Raw genomic sequence first — 15,957 nt, 5'->3', positions numbered from 1 at the left:
CCTAAAGGCAAACACCCTCGGAAAACAGAGTTTCGAAAGTGAAATTTCGACAATAGCCCCGTACTTCAATAAACGCACCCCAAACATTCATCTTTCAACGTAATCCCCAATGAAATGCGACAAACTGTTGCATACACACATAGGATGGAGGAAATAATCACAAAAAGCATAGGTGCGATCGCTAAATCGCTTTTAATATGGAAGAGAAAAGGAACTCTTAAGAAATATGCACAACTTTTGACCACGGAGGGATACAAAATGATTGAGTGTTATTTAACCTTAGCGGCATATCCAAATTCAATGTCACGTGACTCTCGCGAAGTCACGCCCGCCGTGAGATTTGGTTGAAAGAAAGTGTGTTATCTGTGTATATTATAGCTCTTTGTTCAGGCCTACGACCTCCTGTATCAGTTGCTTCCATTCGCTGCTTCTTTTTCCTTGGCCAATCAAAGAAGTGTTACATCAACCATCGATAGATGAAGCATTCAGGATCACAAGGGGACTGATAGGGGATTTGTGTACAAGGCCATAAGAAAATATTGCCTAGTGGCTTATCTTCACTGGCTAGTAAAATAGCGCTAATCCTCTTGTTTATCAGGGACAATAAAACACATCTCCTCTTTTGTATTGAGGGGAAGTGTGCTGTAGGCCCATTCATGAGAGCAAAATTGCAGTTGGTCCATTATTTAAAAAATCCTAACTTGACAGCCAGTTGGGGGCCCGGGCCCCTTCCTGCGTACGGGTCTGCCATTATCTCTGCTCGTTTTTTAATGAAAAATCATCGTGTAAAATTGGAAAATTACCATTCCAACATTATAAGAAGTCCCTTTAAGAAATAAATAAGAACTAACTATGCATACAAAAATCAATAAAAAGAACGTAAAGTAAACAAAATTCTACACATTGGCGGAATGCATAAAATCAGTATTGCGGTAAGAACCTTCCTGAAAATTATGTCTATGAATATGTGTTTTCTATCATGTTCCTATGCAAACATTATATTGGACAAACAATTAATGGTTGTTATTGTATACGGTAACTGTGGTAATTACATCATGCTTGAATTAACTGCTTTCGATTGTTCAAGGCTTCCTGACTCGTCGTCGATTGATCACAATGGCGGCCCCGGACCCAAACTAATTTCAGTCGCGGGCATATTTTCAAAAGAGTGGAAGACAAATGAAAAGTCTGTTAAAAGGACTGACGTTATTAATAACTGTTTTACGAACTCCATTTGGAACCGCGATTTCTGCTCGTGTGGCCCCAGAACCTTCATTTCTTACCACACATGATGATGTACAGGCACAGTAGCAAATTTTAAAATGTAACTTTGATATGTGCAATTTCCGTTCTTTCTACTTGAAAGTCTTATATATTCTGAAAATAAAAGCATAGTTCCAAATATCTACGTCTATGACAACCTTAACCAACATGAACTCCTATGCCAGCCTAACGCACGGCAAATCACAGATAAAAATATCCAATCTAAGGGAGGTCACTGTGCAGAATTTATTAAAAGATATATTCCCTCCCCTATTTATAAGTTTGGTAAAGACATACAATGAAGCTTCGTCAAAAATATTAAATATTTGCAAAACCGCTTTGTGACCCAAAAAAACAATGGTTCACGAAATAGAAAATTTCTTTGGTGTTTACTTATTGCTGAGTCAGAACGAACGATACAAAGGTCGGACGTACATCGGTTACACGGTGGATCCGAATCGTAGAATCAAACAGCACAACACTGGAGCTCATGCAGGCGGTGCATACCGTACCAGTGGCAAAGGGCCATGGTTACATATTATTGATCAACTAATTGTGTCAAACATTATGAAGTCTTAATAATAATTAGACGTTTAACTGTTCACGAAATACACCCATACCTATCTGAACTCCAAATACAATACTGGTCATATCAAGCTGTTTTTAAACAATAAGTTCTAACAAGTTAAAGAAAGTGAAAAAAACTTTCCATCAAATTCTTTTTACATAATAGTGGCTGTGCTTTTATATGACTTTGCCCTCAAGATAATGCAGACTGGTGGTACCGCATATTGGTGTGTAAAGCATTTGTGTTCAATAATTGTTTTAAGCGTAATAAATCCAAGACCTTTTAGATCAACGCACAATATTCAAGCGACGCACGATATGACACTCGACATTTGAAGTCTACATGTGGCAATCAAGATTCGAGTGTTGCATATCGCGCTGGGTTTAAAAAAAGAAAATCTTTACTGTCTACTAAATTGTCGACTGTCATATCGTTCGTCACCATGAATGTTGCGCGTCGCTTGGCATGTCGACTTCGATTGTCATGTGTCGACTTTCAAGCGTGACACTCGACATTTGAACAACGCACGATACAACGGAATCCGGATAGGGCCAAATTGATTGTTGCGTGTTGACCTTCGAGGTTGACACACGATATTCAAGCAACGCACGATTATGACACTCGACATTTTGAATTGGACATGCGACAATCAAGAATTGAGTGTCGCATATCGCGCTGGTTTTTAGAAACAAAATAATGCAGAAAATCTTGACTGTCGACTGAGTTGTCTACTGTCATAGCGTGCGTCCTGATGAATGTTGAGTGTCGCTTCGCATGTTGACAAGCGACTATCAATTTGGCCCTATCAAGATTCCGTACATTGGTGTACTAGATAAGAGTAATTGTTTAACAAACTACATAAATTTTATTTCATTAGTGTGCATATGTTTATGTATAATATATAAAATATATGTGCATTTGAAAAGACATAACAAAAATAATATAACCATTTTTACAGATTTACGCAATAAAAAATTGGCAAAAACTTCGATCTTTCTAGTCGTCTATTGTCAATATAGTTTTAACAATATCACATCGACTTCTCTTCAGCTCAAATTTGGTGATGGTAGCAACTGAAAAAAAAAATATTAATTGGAAACACCCAGGTAAAATATCCACAAAATAAGCAATGTTTTATTTCAATTGTCTGGTATGAGGTTTTAGCGAGTAGTTGTAAACATAGAAGCAAGCCCTTCAGTAAAATATATAAAAAATTGTGATATACTCTCAACCCTTAATAAAACTAGTGCAACTGTGCGCCCCATTTTGAATGACATCATATTTTGTTATTAAAGAGGACCTACCTACTCGTATATAGGCTAGTTAATGGGTATTTTTGTTTATAATACATGTACTTGTGGGCAAAACTTGTAAAGAATCAGAACTGGAACTAAGATGCTATTGGGAAGATATTTGGCATTTATTATTGAATATGTCGATACGTCATACATTGTTATTTTTCATATACACTGATATGGGTAGTTCAGGTTCCATGATATTTATACGAGTGGATTGAGTGCCACACATTAACCTGTAACCACTTAGGAACATATTTTGACGAATTTTTAGTCCATTGGAAAGTTAAGTTTAATTTATATACAGACCTTGCTTCCTAGATTAAACTTTTAAATTGCTTCATTTCCAACACTTAGATACTGATGATCAGCAAACAGCAAAAAGCCTTAACAGCCTGCTAGTTACTCACTGACTGTTCTGGTTTTATGCTGTTTGCTCATAGCCATTTTCACTTTGCCTCTGAGTGGGAAAGGGTTAAACAAACATGTACTCAAAAGAAAATATGCATACCCGCGCTGAATTACCATGTACATGGATTTTCCAAAAATTGTCAGGCAGAGCAGATTGATGTTTTTGTTTTAATTTAAAATGAAGTACCATGGATATATCAAGGGAGTTTAGTAAAAATATGTATTGTTCAACTTTGCAAGGAATTTTGGCTCTTTTTGTGCTTTTTAAACTTGCTTTTCAGTTCCCAGCAAATTTCTCGGGAACAACCTCCCCATTCAGACATTCAGTTTCTACTTTAAGGGACCTCCATGTCAGAAATTTTAAAGTTCCTTCCCCTCCTAAAGTACAATTATTTGGACTTAAAATTAAAGACAAGGCATTGATGACGCAAGCGCTAGTCCCAACATAGCTTTTAGTCCAAATTGTTTAAGGGACCTGTCACATTGCTAATGCACAGTAAACAATAATACAGTTATTTATAAATAAGTTATGATGAATATCTTTATTTTCAGGGCAATGGTGTTAATTATCCATGGATTTCCAAATGAAATATCAGGATTGAGGGTATGCTCATTTGTTGTCATTTTTTTTCCTCCGTTAACACATTCCTAAAAAAAATATAATATTGTTAATTATTGTCTCTTTAAAGTGAGTATCTCATAATAAGAATATACTATCTGTTATAATGACTTTATATTGTGTGACAAAGCATACTTTTCAACTAAAGAAATACAAGCTTCTTCCTCTCATCACGGCTTTTTCTCATAGGTTGGGGATGGGGTCTTTTGCCCTTAACTTAGGGAAAAATAGCGCAGTATTTTTGCAAAAGGGGAAGAAAAAACTTGATGTAACTTTGATATATGGGGAAAACTTGTCTTGCATTTATGCCATTATAGAAATATCAATGGAATGCATAGGTAAACTATCAGCAGAGTTTTATATTACATCACAACTGATTTAATGTGTTAATTCTGTTATCTTATTAGTGGGGTGTTAATTAACTTGCGACCGATTAAAGGTGATAATCTGAATACCCGCAGCATGCAATCTGATTACCCGCTGCGCACACATGTCAATATTTTCCAGATGGAAATGCGCCAGTGAACGGCCCCTGTTAAAGAAGTAAAAAAAGCCCTGCTCATTACAACCCATTATTTTAGTGTATCAGAAATGAGTCTTATTTTCTCCTAATCATGACTGAGATTATTGAATATTTAAATAAAACTAAGTAATAAGAAAGAGCATTTTTATTTACATAAGTTTGGTTATTTTTCAATCCATATGTGCATAGAAATAGGACATTGGATTTTGCATAATTTAGTCCAATGTGTTTTCAATCCTTGATTATTTAAGTTACTTAAAGTGACTGACAATTTAAACAAAAAAAGGTGTTCCGTTTAATAAAATCTCATTGTGTAATGAACATTTTTCTATACTGATCTTACTTTTGAGTGAATGCGCTCCAGTATGAGTCTTAATATCGGTAAATCTAAATGAACCTTTAACAACAGTTTGAGTGGGCTTGGCAGCATCCAGAGAAATCCAGACGACTTAAACATCTACCGAAGAAAAGCAGAAAAGAAAACCAGTTTGACTACAGGTTTAGGTAATTTAATGATTAGGTGTGTTAAGAATGTGATTATTAACTAATTTGATTTAATATTTAATGACGTCATGTTACATATGTATGTTCATTTGCAAGTTTGATTGAAACAAACTCAAGTCAAACCCTGTTGTTTTTTAATTGTCTAAACCCAATTATGCCTATAATCTAAAAAAAATCAGGGTCTGCACTGTTTGCTTAAAGGAATTTCTGTAAGAAATATTCTAAATATAGAGTTAAATATACTAGACATCCCTAATTTTGGAAATATATTGATCCAATTTAGAAGGATGGGAGAGTTCACTAGGCATAAATGGGTTAAACGAAGATAGTGTTATTGGCCATATTACTTTAAAATCATTATGATTTTTAACCAGGTTTTCCAAAGGAAAAATTTGGTTATTAGATTGGCGAATGTCAGCTAGCGGGCGGGCGGAACAAGCATGTCCAGGTCATAACTTTGTCGTTCAATGTTGATTTTAAAATCATTTCGCACATTTGTTTACAATCATTGGACGGTGTGTCGCGCGAAAGAATTACGTTGATATCTTTAAGGTCAAGGTCACACTTTGAGTACAAAGGTCGAAAATGGCCATAAATGAGCTTGTCTGGGCCATAACTATGTCATTCATTGTGAGACTTTAAAATCATTCACCATCATTGGATGGTGTGTCGCACGAAAAAATTACGTCAATATCTCCAAGGTCAAGGTCGCTACGACTAAAAATAGATTTATTTTGAAACAAAGGGGGTTAATTATAAACAATTAGTTCAGCTTGAGTTGTCTCTCTCTCTATCAGACTTTTTTAATTGAAAACCTGGTTTTGTGACAATTTTGTCCCTTGTTGGACATTCATTTTGGTTGTTTTTGTGGGTAGACCAGTCAACAAATTCAAGATTCCAAGGAATAATTATGCCCAATGTTAAATTGCAGTAACAAGGAGATTAATATCTTGTTAATACCCAATCTAATCCATGCTAATGTCTTGCCTCTTAAATGTCCTACGTGAGTAAATCAAGCAGGAACCATGCTAGTGCAATATCAACTGTCCAAATAATAATAACAACTTTGACTCCAATTGTGCATATTAGAACTCTAACTATTAAATGATATGCTTTTAAATTCACTGATTTTGATGGAATGTATGGGTTTGAAAAGCAATATTTTAAAATTACTGAGTTCATATTAAACACATTTTTTTTAATTATACATGTGTACATGTACAGACGAGGAAAAGCACTTAAAATTAAGGATGAATTTGAATTAAAAGTTTCAGTAAACATATACTGTAATTCATACTGTTGTGAACTGTTCAAAATTGAGAAAAATGAGTTGCAAACTTTCTAAAATTTTGAATAATTGTGAAAATTTTAGTCGCAAACTTCTTGAAACTGTGAAAAGTTTAGTCGCAAATTTCCCAAATTTGTGAAAAACGGCCATTCTCACAGAAGGTAAAAAGCCCTGGTTTAATTTAAACTTCTATTTTTTCTTCGTTCAAATGTTTTTTGAACACTGATTTAAAATGTGAATGCTCTTATGTGTTTGTTTATCATTGAAGGATTGTGTCAGAAATGCTGCGTACTGCTCCTTGGAATAGACTTGCCCTGAATATTCAGTGGCTTAAACAGGAGTTTGCCAGAGATTTTGATCCAAAATTAACACCTCCACTCCACATGGCAGTTGCATATGGACCAGTGAAAAGTAAAAAGATCCTAGGAGGTAAGAATCACACACCAGTCGGTGTATACAAGTAACAAAACGCATAGTTTTACATTAGGCCATTGTTCAGTTTTAATCTCACTTGAGCACAACCTGCTAATGGGGATTGTCTCTTTTCTGTCATTAGCTCACCTGTCACAAAGTGACATGGTGAGCTTATGTGACCATGTGATATCCGGCGTCAGGCGTGTATGCGTGCGTCCGTCAACAATTTGTTTGTGTAGACAGTAGACGTCACAGTTTTCTTCCAATCTTTATGAAATTTCGTCAGAATGTTCATCTTGATGATATCTGGGTTGAAATCGTGTTTGGGTTATCTGGGGTCAAAAACTAGGTCACATAATAGGTCAAATAATAGAAAAACCTTGTGTAAACAAAACAGGTTGAGGTTTTGATCCAATGATGATGAAATTTGGTCAGAATGTTTATCTTGATGAATCTGGGTTGGGGTTGTATTTGGGTCATCTGGGGTCAAAAACTAGGTCACTAGGTCAAAAACTAGGTCAAATAATAGAAAAACCTTGTGTAGACAGTAGAGGTCACATTTTTCATCCAATCTTTATGAAATTTGGTCAGAATGTTTATCTTCTTTAAATCTGGGTTGGGATTGTATTTGGGTCATCTGGGGTCAAAGACTAGGTCACTAGGTCAAAAACTAGGTCAAATAATAGAAAAACCTTGTGTAGACAATAGAGGTCGCAGTTTTCATCCAATCTTTATGAAATTTGGTCAGAATGTTTATCTTGATGAAATCTGGGTTCGGATACTATTTGGGTCATCTGAGGTCAAAATCTAGGTCACTAGGTCAAATAATAGAAAAACTGTCAACAATTTGTTTGTGTAGACAGTAGAGGTCACAGTTTTCATCCAATCTTTATGAAATTTGGTCAGAATGTTTATCTTGATGTAATCTGGGTTGGGATTGTATTTGGATGATCTGGGGTCAAAAACTAGGTCACTAGGTCAAAAACTAGGTCACTAGGTCAAAAACTAGGTCACTAGGTCAAATAATAGAAAAACCTTGTCACAGTTTTCATCCAATCTTTATGAAATTTGGTCAGAATGTTTCTCTTGATGAAATCTGGGTTGGGATTGTATTTGGGTCATCTGGGGTCCAAAACTAGGTCACTAGGTAATATAATAGAAAAACCTTGTGTAGACAATAGGGGTCACAGTTTTCATCCAATCTTTATAAAATTTGATCAGAATGTTATCTTGATGAAATCCGGGTTGGGATTGTATTTGGGTCACCTGGGGTCAAAAACTAGGTCACTAGGTCAAATAATAGAAAAACCTTGTGTAGACAATAAAGGTTACAGTTTTCATCTAATCTTTATGAAATTTGGTCAGAGTGTTTATCTTGATGAAATCTGGGTTGGGATTGTATTTGGTTAGTCAGGTGAGCGATTCAGGGCCATCATGGCCCTCTTGTTTATTGTGCAGCATCTATTGTCAACATGTGCCTTTTGACACCCTATAGGCAGCCTTTATTCCCCAATCTTCATGATCTTGGTCAGAGTATTTTCCCCTATAATTCAGTCTGAATTTAAAATTGAGTCTTTGATAAAAAAATAAGGTCACAAATGAAAGAAAAAGCTTGGGAATATTCTAGAAGCCTCATTAATTGCCTAATTGTCATCAATCTTTTTAAGAACATTTGAACTAGGTCATTTGGAGTTTAAATCTAGGTCACTAGGTCTTACTAAAGACAAAGTTTGTGAACACTCATGACAGGACATTTATTTCCAGATTCCTATCAAACTTGCTAAGAACATTTTTTATTTATTTTTCTTTTGAGAAAGATATAGTTCCTGTCCATGGAAAAACAAGGCTACCAGGAGGTGGTTAAGGTTTCTGTATGTGGCTGGAAGAAAACCATTTAATCACAATAGAGTTCAAATTTTTTAACCACTCATCTTGAAACTTTCAAATGGTCGCTGTGTTGTAATGGATATGGTGTCCGCCTAGTGTCCAGAGGTCACAGGTTCGATCCCCACCGTGGGAGCATTCTTTAGATCTCCCTCAAACACACCAAGTACTGGTTCAAGGCCCAGGAAAAGGACTCGAGAGCATTTATATAAGCCTTAGGCTTTCAATGCAATCGAGCTAAAATAAAAAGGTTTAAACTAAACTTTCACAGAACAATACAATTATGTCATGTTGTGATATCTTGGCTGACGAAGATAATGATAGTGTTTATCAAAAGCACTACTGCCAGGTTTTGCAGTGGATTAATTTACACCTTTGGCAGAAACACAGTGGGGCTCTTGTGGTCGGGAAAGTAGGCCTAAATATTTCTTTGTAGAATATGTTTCCTATTGTGAAAACTCGCTTTTCAGAACAGTTTTGTTCACTTTCAGTTGAGTGCCTTGCAAATCAAGGCCATCTTATTTTTCATTTGTTATTTTCAACAAATCCTGAGAACATGTTAATATTGTTTTTAGAGTCCAATAGCCGAACCAAGGGAAGTAACTCAAATGAAAACTTAGAAATAACTGATGCATTTACTGTCCCTGTCAGCAGGCATATACGATGTGCAGTTTGCAGTGAATTACTGAAAGTAAGGTTTAAATTTGTGTATACACTTTTGAATGTATTACTGGTATATTTACAGGTAGCTTGTTCGTATAAACACATGTATACGTTCACAGTGGCATACATATCTATGATGTGAACATATATAGGTTCACAGTTGCAGACATATCTGTCGTTTGAACACGTGTACAGGTTCACAGTAGCATACATATATATTATATACACACATTTATAGGTATACATTGACAGACATACCTGTCCTATGAACACATGTATAGGTTCCCAGTGGCAGACATACCTGTCGTATGAACACATGTATAGGTTCACAGTGGCATACATATCTGTCATATGAAAACATGTATAGGTTCACAGTGGCACACATATCTGTCATATGAACACATGTTTAGGTTCACATTGGCACACATATCTGTCATATGAACACATGTTAAGGTTCACAGTGTCATTCATATCTTTCCTATGTATAGGTTCACAGTGACAGACATACCTGTCGTATGGACACATATATAGGTTCCCAGTGGCAGACATACCTGTCGTATGAACACATGTATAGGTTCACAGTGGCATATGAACACATGTTTAGGTTCTCAGTAGCAGACACACCTGTCATATGAGCAAATGTTTAGGTTCACAGTGACAGACATATTCGCCCTAGGAACACGTGTAAAGGATCACAGTGGCATACATATCTGTCATATGAACACATATACAGGTTCCCGGTGTCAGACATATCTGTCCTATTAACACATGTATAGGTTCACAGTGGCTGACATATCTGTCATATGTATACATGTAAAGGTTCACAGTGACTGACATATCTGTCATATGAACTTATATATAGGTTCACAGTAACAGACATATTTGTCCTATGAACACATGTATAGGTTCAAAGTGGCAGACATACCTGTCATATAAACACATGTATAGGTTCACACTGACAGACATACCTGTCATATGAACACATGTATAGGTTCACAGTGGCAGACATATCTGTCCTAAGAACTTATGTATAGGTTCACAGTGACAGACATACCTGCCATATGAACACATGTTTAGGTTTACAATGACAGACATATTCTCCCTAGGAACACATGTATAGGTTCACAGTGACAGACATACCTGCCATATGAATACATGTTTAGGTTTACAGTGGCAGACATATCTGTCCTAAGAACTTATGTATAGGTTCACAGTGACAGACATACCTGCCATATGAACACATGTATAGGTTAACAGTGGCAGACATATCTGTCCTAAGAACTTATGTATAGGTTCACAGTGACAGACATACCTGCCATATGAACACATGTTTAGGTTTACAGTGACAGACATATTCTCCCTAGGAACACATGTATAGGTTCGCAGTGACAGACATACCTGTTACATGTACACATGTATAGGTTCACAGTTGCATACATATCTGTCATATGAACACATGTATAGGTTCACAGTGACATACATATCTAATACATGAACACATGTATAGGTTCACAGTGGCATACATATCTGTCATATGAACACATGTATAGGTTCACAGTGTTAAACATACCTCTGTTATGAAGACATGTTTAGGTTCACAGTTGCAGGGATACCTGTTATATGAACATATGTAAAGATTCACAGATGCGGGGATACCTGTGTTATGAACACATGTATAGATTCACAGATGCGGGGATACCTGTTATATGCATACATGTATAGGTTCTCAGTGGCCGGGATACCTATCATATGACCACATGTATAGATTCTCAGTGGCAGGGATACCTATCATATGACCACATGTATAGGTTCTCAGTGGCTGGGAAACCTATCATATGACCACATGTTGACAGTGAATTCCAGACTTATATCCGCATTCTTTTTCAGGATACCAACTTAAGCTTATTGCGTTGTTACCAGCCTACATGCCTCATGGTTTCTCACATAATCTGCCTTGCCAAGCGTTTTTTGGAGAAGAAGAATGAGAACGCAGTCCACATTGTGCCTGTAGAGGGCGCCTGTCCAAAATGTAATCAGAATCTACTCTGGGGAAATCTCATACGACATAAACATGGATGTTACCAGAATCTCTCACAGGTAGGCTGTCATTTTATAGCAAGCACTTTAGTTGTTTAACATTTTAATCATGTTTGTGCTCATTTAATTTCTATTTACCTGTTTTGAAAAGCATGCATCTTATGTCATTTAGCAGTGTTTTTGTGTATGCGCTATATATTTATACACCTTACAAAAATTCATGTTTTGTTGTAGTTTTTAAAAACATAGCGCATATGATATTTATACTTAAACGTAAAAATTTTGCTTAAAAAGAATTATGGAAGCATACATGTTTGAATATGAAAAAAAATAACCAAACGAAAAGAACTTGTTTACAATATCTATAAATAAAAATATTTAAAGGGGCCTTTTCACGCTTTGGTAAATTGACAAAATTGAAAAAAAATGTTTCAGATTTGCAAATTTTCCTTGAAGTTACGATATTTGTGCGGAAACAGAAGACTGAACATTTACCATGCTCTAAAGTATCCATTATGTGCATCTTTTGACGATTTAAAAACCTGAAAATTATAGAGCGTTGCAAAGCGAAACGATTGAATGATTTGGAGATTTCTGTTATTTTATTTTTTTTATACTATGAGGATTGCATGTATGAAGTAAAAAATACATTTGTCATGATATGAGAGCGGATGGTCTAGTGGATAGAGTGGTAGACTTTTGCTTTATGGCTCCAGGGGTCAGTGGTTTGAGCCCCGTTAAGGGTTACTTTTTTTAGCTCACCTGAGCACAACGTGCTCATGGTGAGCTTTTGTGATCGCCTTTTGTCCGTCATGCAGCATCAACATTAACTCTCTAGAGGCCACATTAATTGTCCAATCTTTATGAAATTTGGTCAGAAGATTGGTCTCAATGATATCTTGAATGAGTTTGAAAATGGTTACATTTGCTTTAAAAACATGGCTGCCAAGGGGCGGGGCATTTTTCCTTATATGGCTGTATATGGCTAAAGTAAAATCTTGTTAACGCTCTAGAGGCCACATTTATTGTCTGATCTTCATGATACTTAGTCAAAAGATTCATCCCAATAATATCTTGGACGAGTTCAAAAATGATGCCGGTTGGTTGAAAAACATGGCCACCAGGGGGCAGGGAATTTTTCCTTATATGGCTATAGTCAAACCTTGTTAACACTCTAGAGGCCACATTTATTGTCCAATCTTCATGAAACTTGGTCAGAATATTCATCCCAATAATATCTTGGAAGAGTTCGAAAATGATGCCGGTTGGTTGAAAAACATGACCGCAAGGGGGTGGGGCATTTTTCCTTATATGGCTATAGTAAAACCTTGTTAACACTCTAGAGGCAACATTTATTTTCCGATCTTCATGAAACTTGGTCAGAAGATTTGTCTCAATGATATCTTGATTGAGTTTGAAAAAGGTACCCTTTGCTTGAAAAACATTGCTGCCAAGGAGCGGGGCATTTTTACTTATATGGCTGTAGTAAAATCTTGTTAACATTCTAGAGGCCACATTTATTATCCAATCTTCATGAAACTTGGTCAGAAGATTCATCCCGATAAAATTTTGGAAGAGTTAAAAAATGATGCCGGTTGGTTGAAAAACATGCCTGCCAGGGGGTGGGGCATTTTTCCGTATATGGCTTTAGTAAAACCTTGTTAACACTCTAGAGGCCACATTTATTTTAAGATCTTCATGAAACTTGTTCAGATGATTTGTCCCAATTATATCTTGTTATCTCAGGTGAGCGACTTTGGGCCTTTCAGGCCCTCTTGTTTTAAATTCTTTAATTGTATTCTTGTTTATTACTGGAGATTTTTAAATCCAATGTTAACATCTATCAATATAAAGCATTTAATGACAAACTTCAATACATGCCAAAATCTGTGAAAAGGCCCCTTTAATAGAACAGCATCCATTTTGTTGTTTGTAGTAAGTAATAATGTATTTAAGGTCATGTTTTAGCCAAATGAAATGTCATTTTGAAAGACTCAATGTTGTCTATTTCAGGGTACAGACGATGATCCTGTGGAAGATGACCATTGGACCAATGAGTTGCTGTCACAGGTGCCTATGTGAACACCATTCATTTGTTAACTAAATGACATACTTATGTGAACAACATTCATTTGTTAACTAAATGACATACTTATGTGAAAACCATCCATTTGGTAACTAACTGACATAATTATGTGGACACCATCCATTTGGTAACTAAATGACATAATTATGTGGACACCATCCATTTGGTAACTAAATGACATAATTATGTGGACACCATCCATTTGGTAACTAAAATAATTATGTGGACACCATCCATTTGGTAACTAAATGCAAAAATTATGTGGACACCATCCATTTGGTAACTAAATGACATAATTATGTGGACACTATCCATTTCGTAACTAAATGACATAATTATGTGGACATCATCCATTTGTTAACTAAATGACATTATTATGTGGATACTATCCATTTGGTAACTAAATGGCATAATTATGTGGACACCATCCATTTGTTAATTAAATGACATAATTATGAGAACACCATCCATTTGGTAACTAAATGACATATTTATGCATACACCATCCATTTGGTACATGTAACTTAATGACATATTTATGTGAACACCATCCATCTGGTAACTAAATGACATAATTATGTGGACACCATCCATTTGGTAACTAAATGACATAATTATGTGGACTTTATCCATTTGGTAACTAAATGACATATTTATGTGGACACCATCCATTTGGTAACTAAATGTTTGTATCATGTGAACACCATCTATCAGTGAACTAAATGCCATTTCCATCTAAACATAATCTGTTAGTGAACAAAACTCATTGTCATATGAACACCATCCCTTTGTGAACGAAATGCCATAGCCATCTGTGTGTCAACTAAATGCTCTTATTGTGTCAACACCATCCCATTGTTAACTACATGCCATAGTAAATAAAAAAACAGTCTGTTAGTGAACAAAATGCCATAGCCATGTGAACACCAGCTATTTTTTATGTCCCCCACCACTATAGTGGGGGACATATTGTTTTTGCCCTGTCTGTTGTTTGTGTGTTTGTTTGCGCCAACTTTAACATTTGCAATAACTTTTGCAATATTGAAGATAGCAACTTTATAGTTGGCATGCATGTGTATCTCATGGAGCTGCACATTTTGAGTGGTGAAAGGTCAAGGTCATCCTTCAAGGTCAAAGGTCAAATATATAGCTTTAAAGCGGTGCAAAAGGGGACATAGTGTTTCTGACAAACACATATCTTGTTTATTAAATGTCCTAGCCATGTGAACACAATCTGTTAGTGAACTAAGTGGCTCTTATCATGTAAACACCATCCCTTTGTAAACTGAATGTCATAGCCATGTGAACACAATCTGCTAGTGAACTAGATACTCTTTTCATCTGAAAACCATATGTTAATGATCCAAAAATGCCATAACCATGTCAACACAATGTGTTAAATAACTAAATACTCTTTTCATGTGAAAACCATATGTTGGTGATCTAAAAATGCCTGAACAATGTCAACACAATGTGTTAGTGAACTAAATGCTCCGGCCTTTTGCACACCATCTGTAAGTGAACACATTTCCTTAGTCATGTAACCCTAGCCATTTGAGCATAATCTGTACGTGGACTAAATGCCCTAGCCATGTGAATGCCATCTGTAATTAACCAAGTGCCCTTAACATGTAAGCACTTTCTTCATATAAAGTGACTGTCCAGTTGTCTATTATTTACATGTAATGGTGCAAAGTATTTCTTTGTTTTGATCAAAACTAAATTTATTTTACAGAATATTTATTTTGAAATTCGTATTTGTGTACTGATTCGTATTTGTGTACTGATTCGTATTTGTGTACTGATTCGTAATTGTGTACTGATTCGTAATTGTGTACTGATTCGACTTTAATCTAATGAATTGAAGATCAGATATTTTGTAAGTTATAAGACTTATTTGTGAGTTATTTTATTTATCATATTTATTCCGATGAGTTTCATATAAAATGAATTTAATAAACATATATAAGAACGTGTGCTTCTAATTTCATTTCATCGAAATTGTGTTTTGAGCTGTTGATTTGTTTGTAGCTGTAATGTACATCGAATGCATTTATATTGGTAATTTGAAAAAAAACATATTTTCAGCGAGTAATTCAATACAAAGGCGCATAAAAATATTATTTAAGTCAAGACCTATTTAACTTTAATGAACATAAAACTCCATAACGCTTAAGATAAGGAAGAAGCCATTAAAGTACTTAGTGTAACGCTCTATCGTTCGACGAATATTTACATAATGGCTTTACCAAATAGCTGACCCGATATCACACTATCAGTAGGTTTAGAAAATAACTAGGCCCGAAACATCCGAAAGTGTCATTGATCTGAGTATTTTATTGTCCCCTACATGAATAGCTGCCGATTGTATATCGCTTCTGTTAGTAGATTTATTGCCAGGT

At 35.6% G+C, this 15,957-nt stretch overlaps 1 protein-coding gene across 2 annotated transcripts; it reads left to right on the top strand.

The window, feature by feature from the left end:
• Nucleotides 1-1,527: 1,527 nt before the first annotated feature.
• Nucleotides 1,528-15,527, top strand: LOC127853367 (structure-specific endonuclease subunit slx1-like). Of its 2 annotated transcripts, none has more exons than XM_052387851.1 (7): nt 1,528-1,793; nt 4,090-4,141; nt 5,089-5,183; nt 6,740-6,900; nt 9,345-9,460; nt 11,320-11,529; nt 13,483-15,527. In XM_052387851.1, exons 1-7 carry the CDS (start codon nt 1,621-1,623, stop codon nt 13,549-13,551), a joined length of 876 nt encoding a protein of 291 aa, XP_052243811.1. In that variant the 5' UTR covers nt 1,528-1,620; the 3' UTR covers nt 13,552-15,527. The 2 variants fall into 2 exon arrangements, with proteins under 2 accessions (XP_052243811.1, XP_052243821.1); XM_052387861.1 differs by lacking the exon at nt 1,528-1,793 and adding an exon at nt 1,845-2,057.
• Nucleotides 15,528-15,957: the final 430 nt, after the last annotated feature.

This window comes from Dreissena polymorpha, chromosome 1, assembly GCF_020536995.1.
Source record: "Dreissena polymorpha isolate Duluth1 chromosome 1, UMN_Dpol_1.0, whole genome shotgun sequence".
In the NCBI taxonomy this organism is placed as follows: Eukaryota; Metazoa; Mollusca; class Bivalvia; order Myida; family Dreissenidae; genus Dreissena; species Dreissena polymorpha.
Note: the sequence above shows the minus strand (reverse complement) of the source record. Positions and strands in the feature narration are given on the sequence as shown.

Excerpts from the sequence above, each read along its gene's own strand:
- LOC127853367 (XM_052387851.1), top strand. The coding sequence starts at position 1,621 with ATGGTTCACGAAATAGAAAATTTCTTTGGTGTTTACTTATTGCTGAGT. Across the intron at positions 4,142-5,088 it reads ATGAAATATCAGGATTGAGG|TTTGAGTGGGCTTGGCAGCA; the intron begins GTATGCTCATTT and ends CTTTAACAACAG. Across the intron at positions 5,184-6,739 it reads CAGTTTGACTACAGGTTTAG|GATTGTGTCAGAAATGCTGC; the intron begins GTAATTTAATGA and ends TTATCATTGAAG.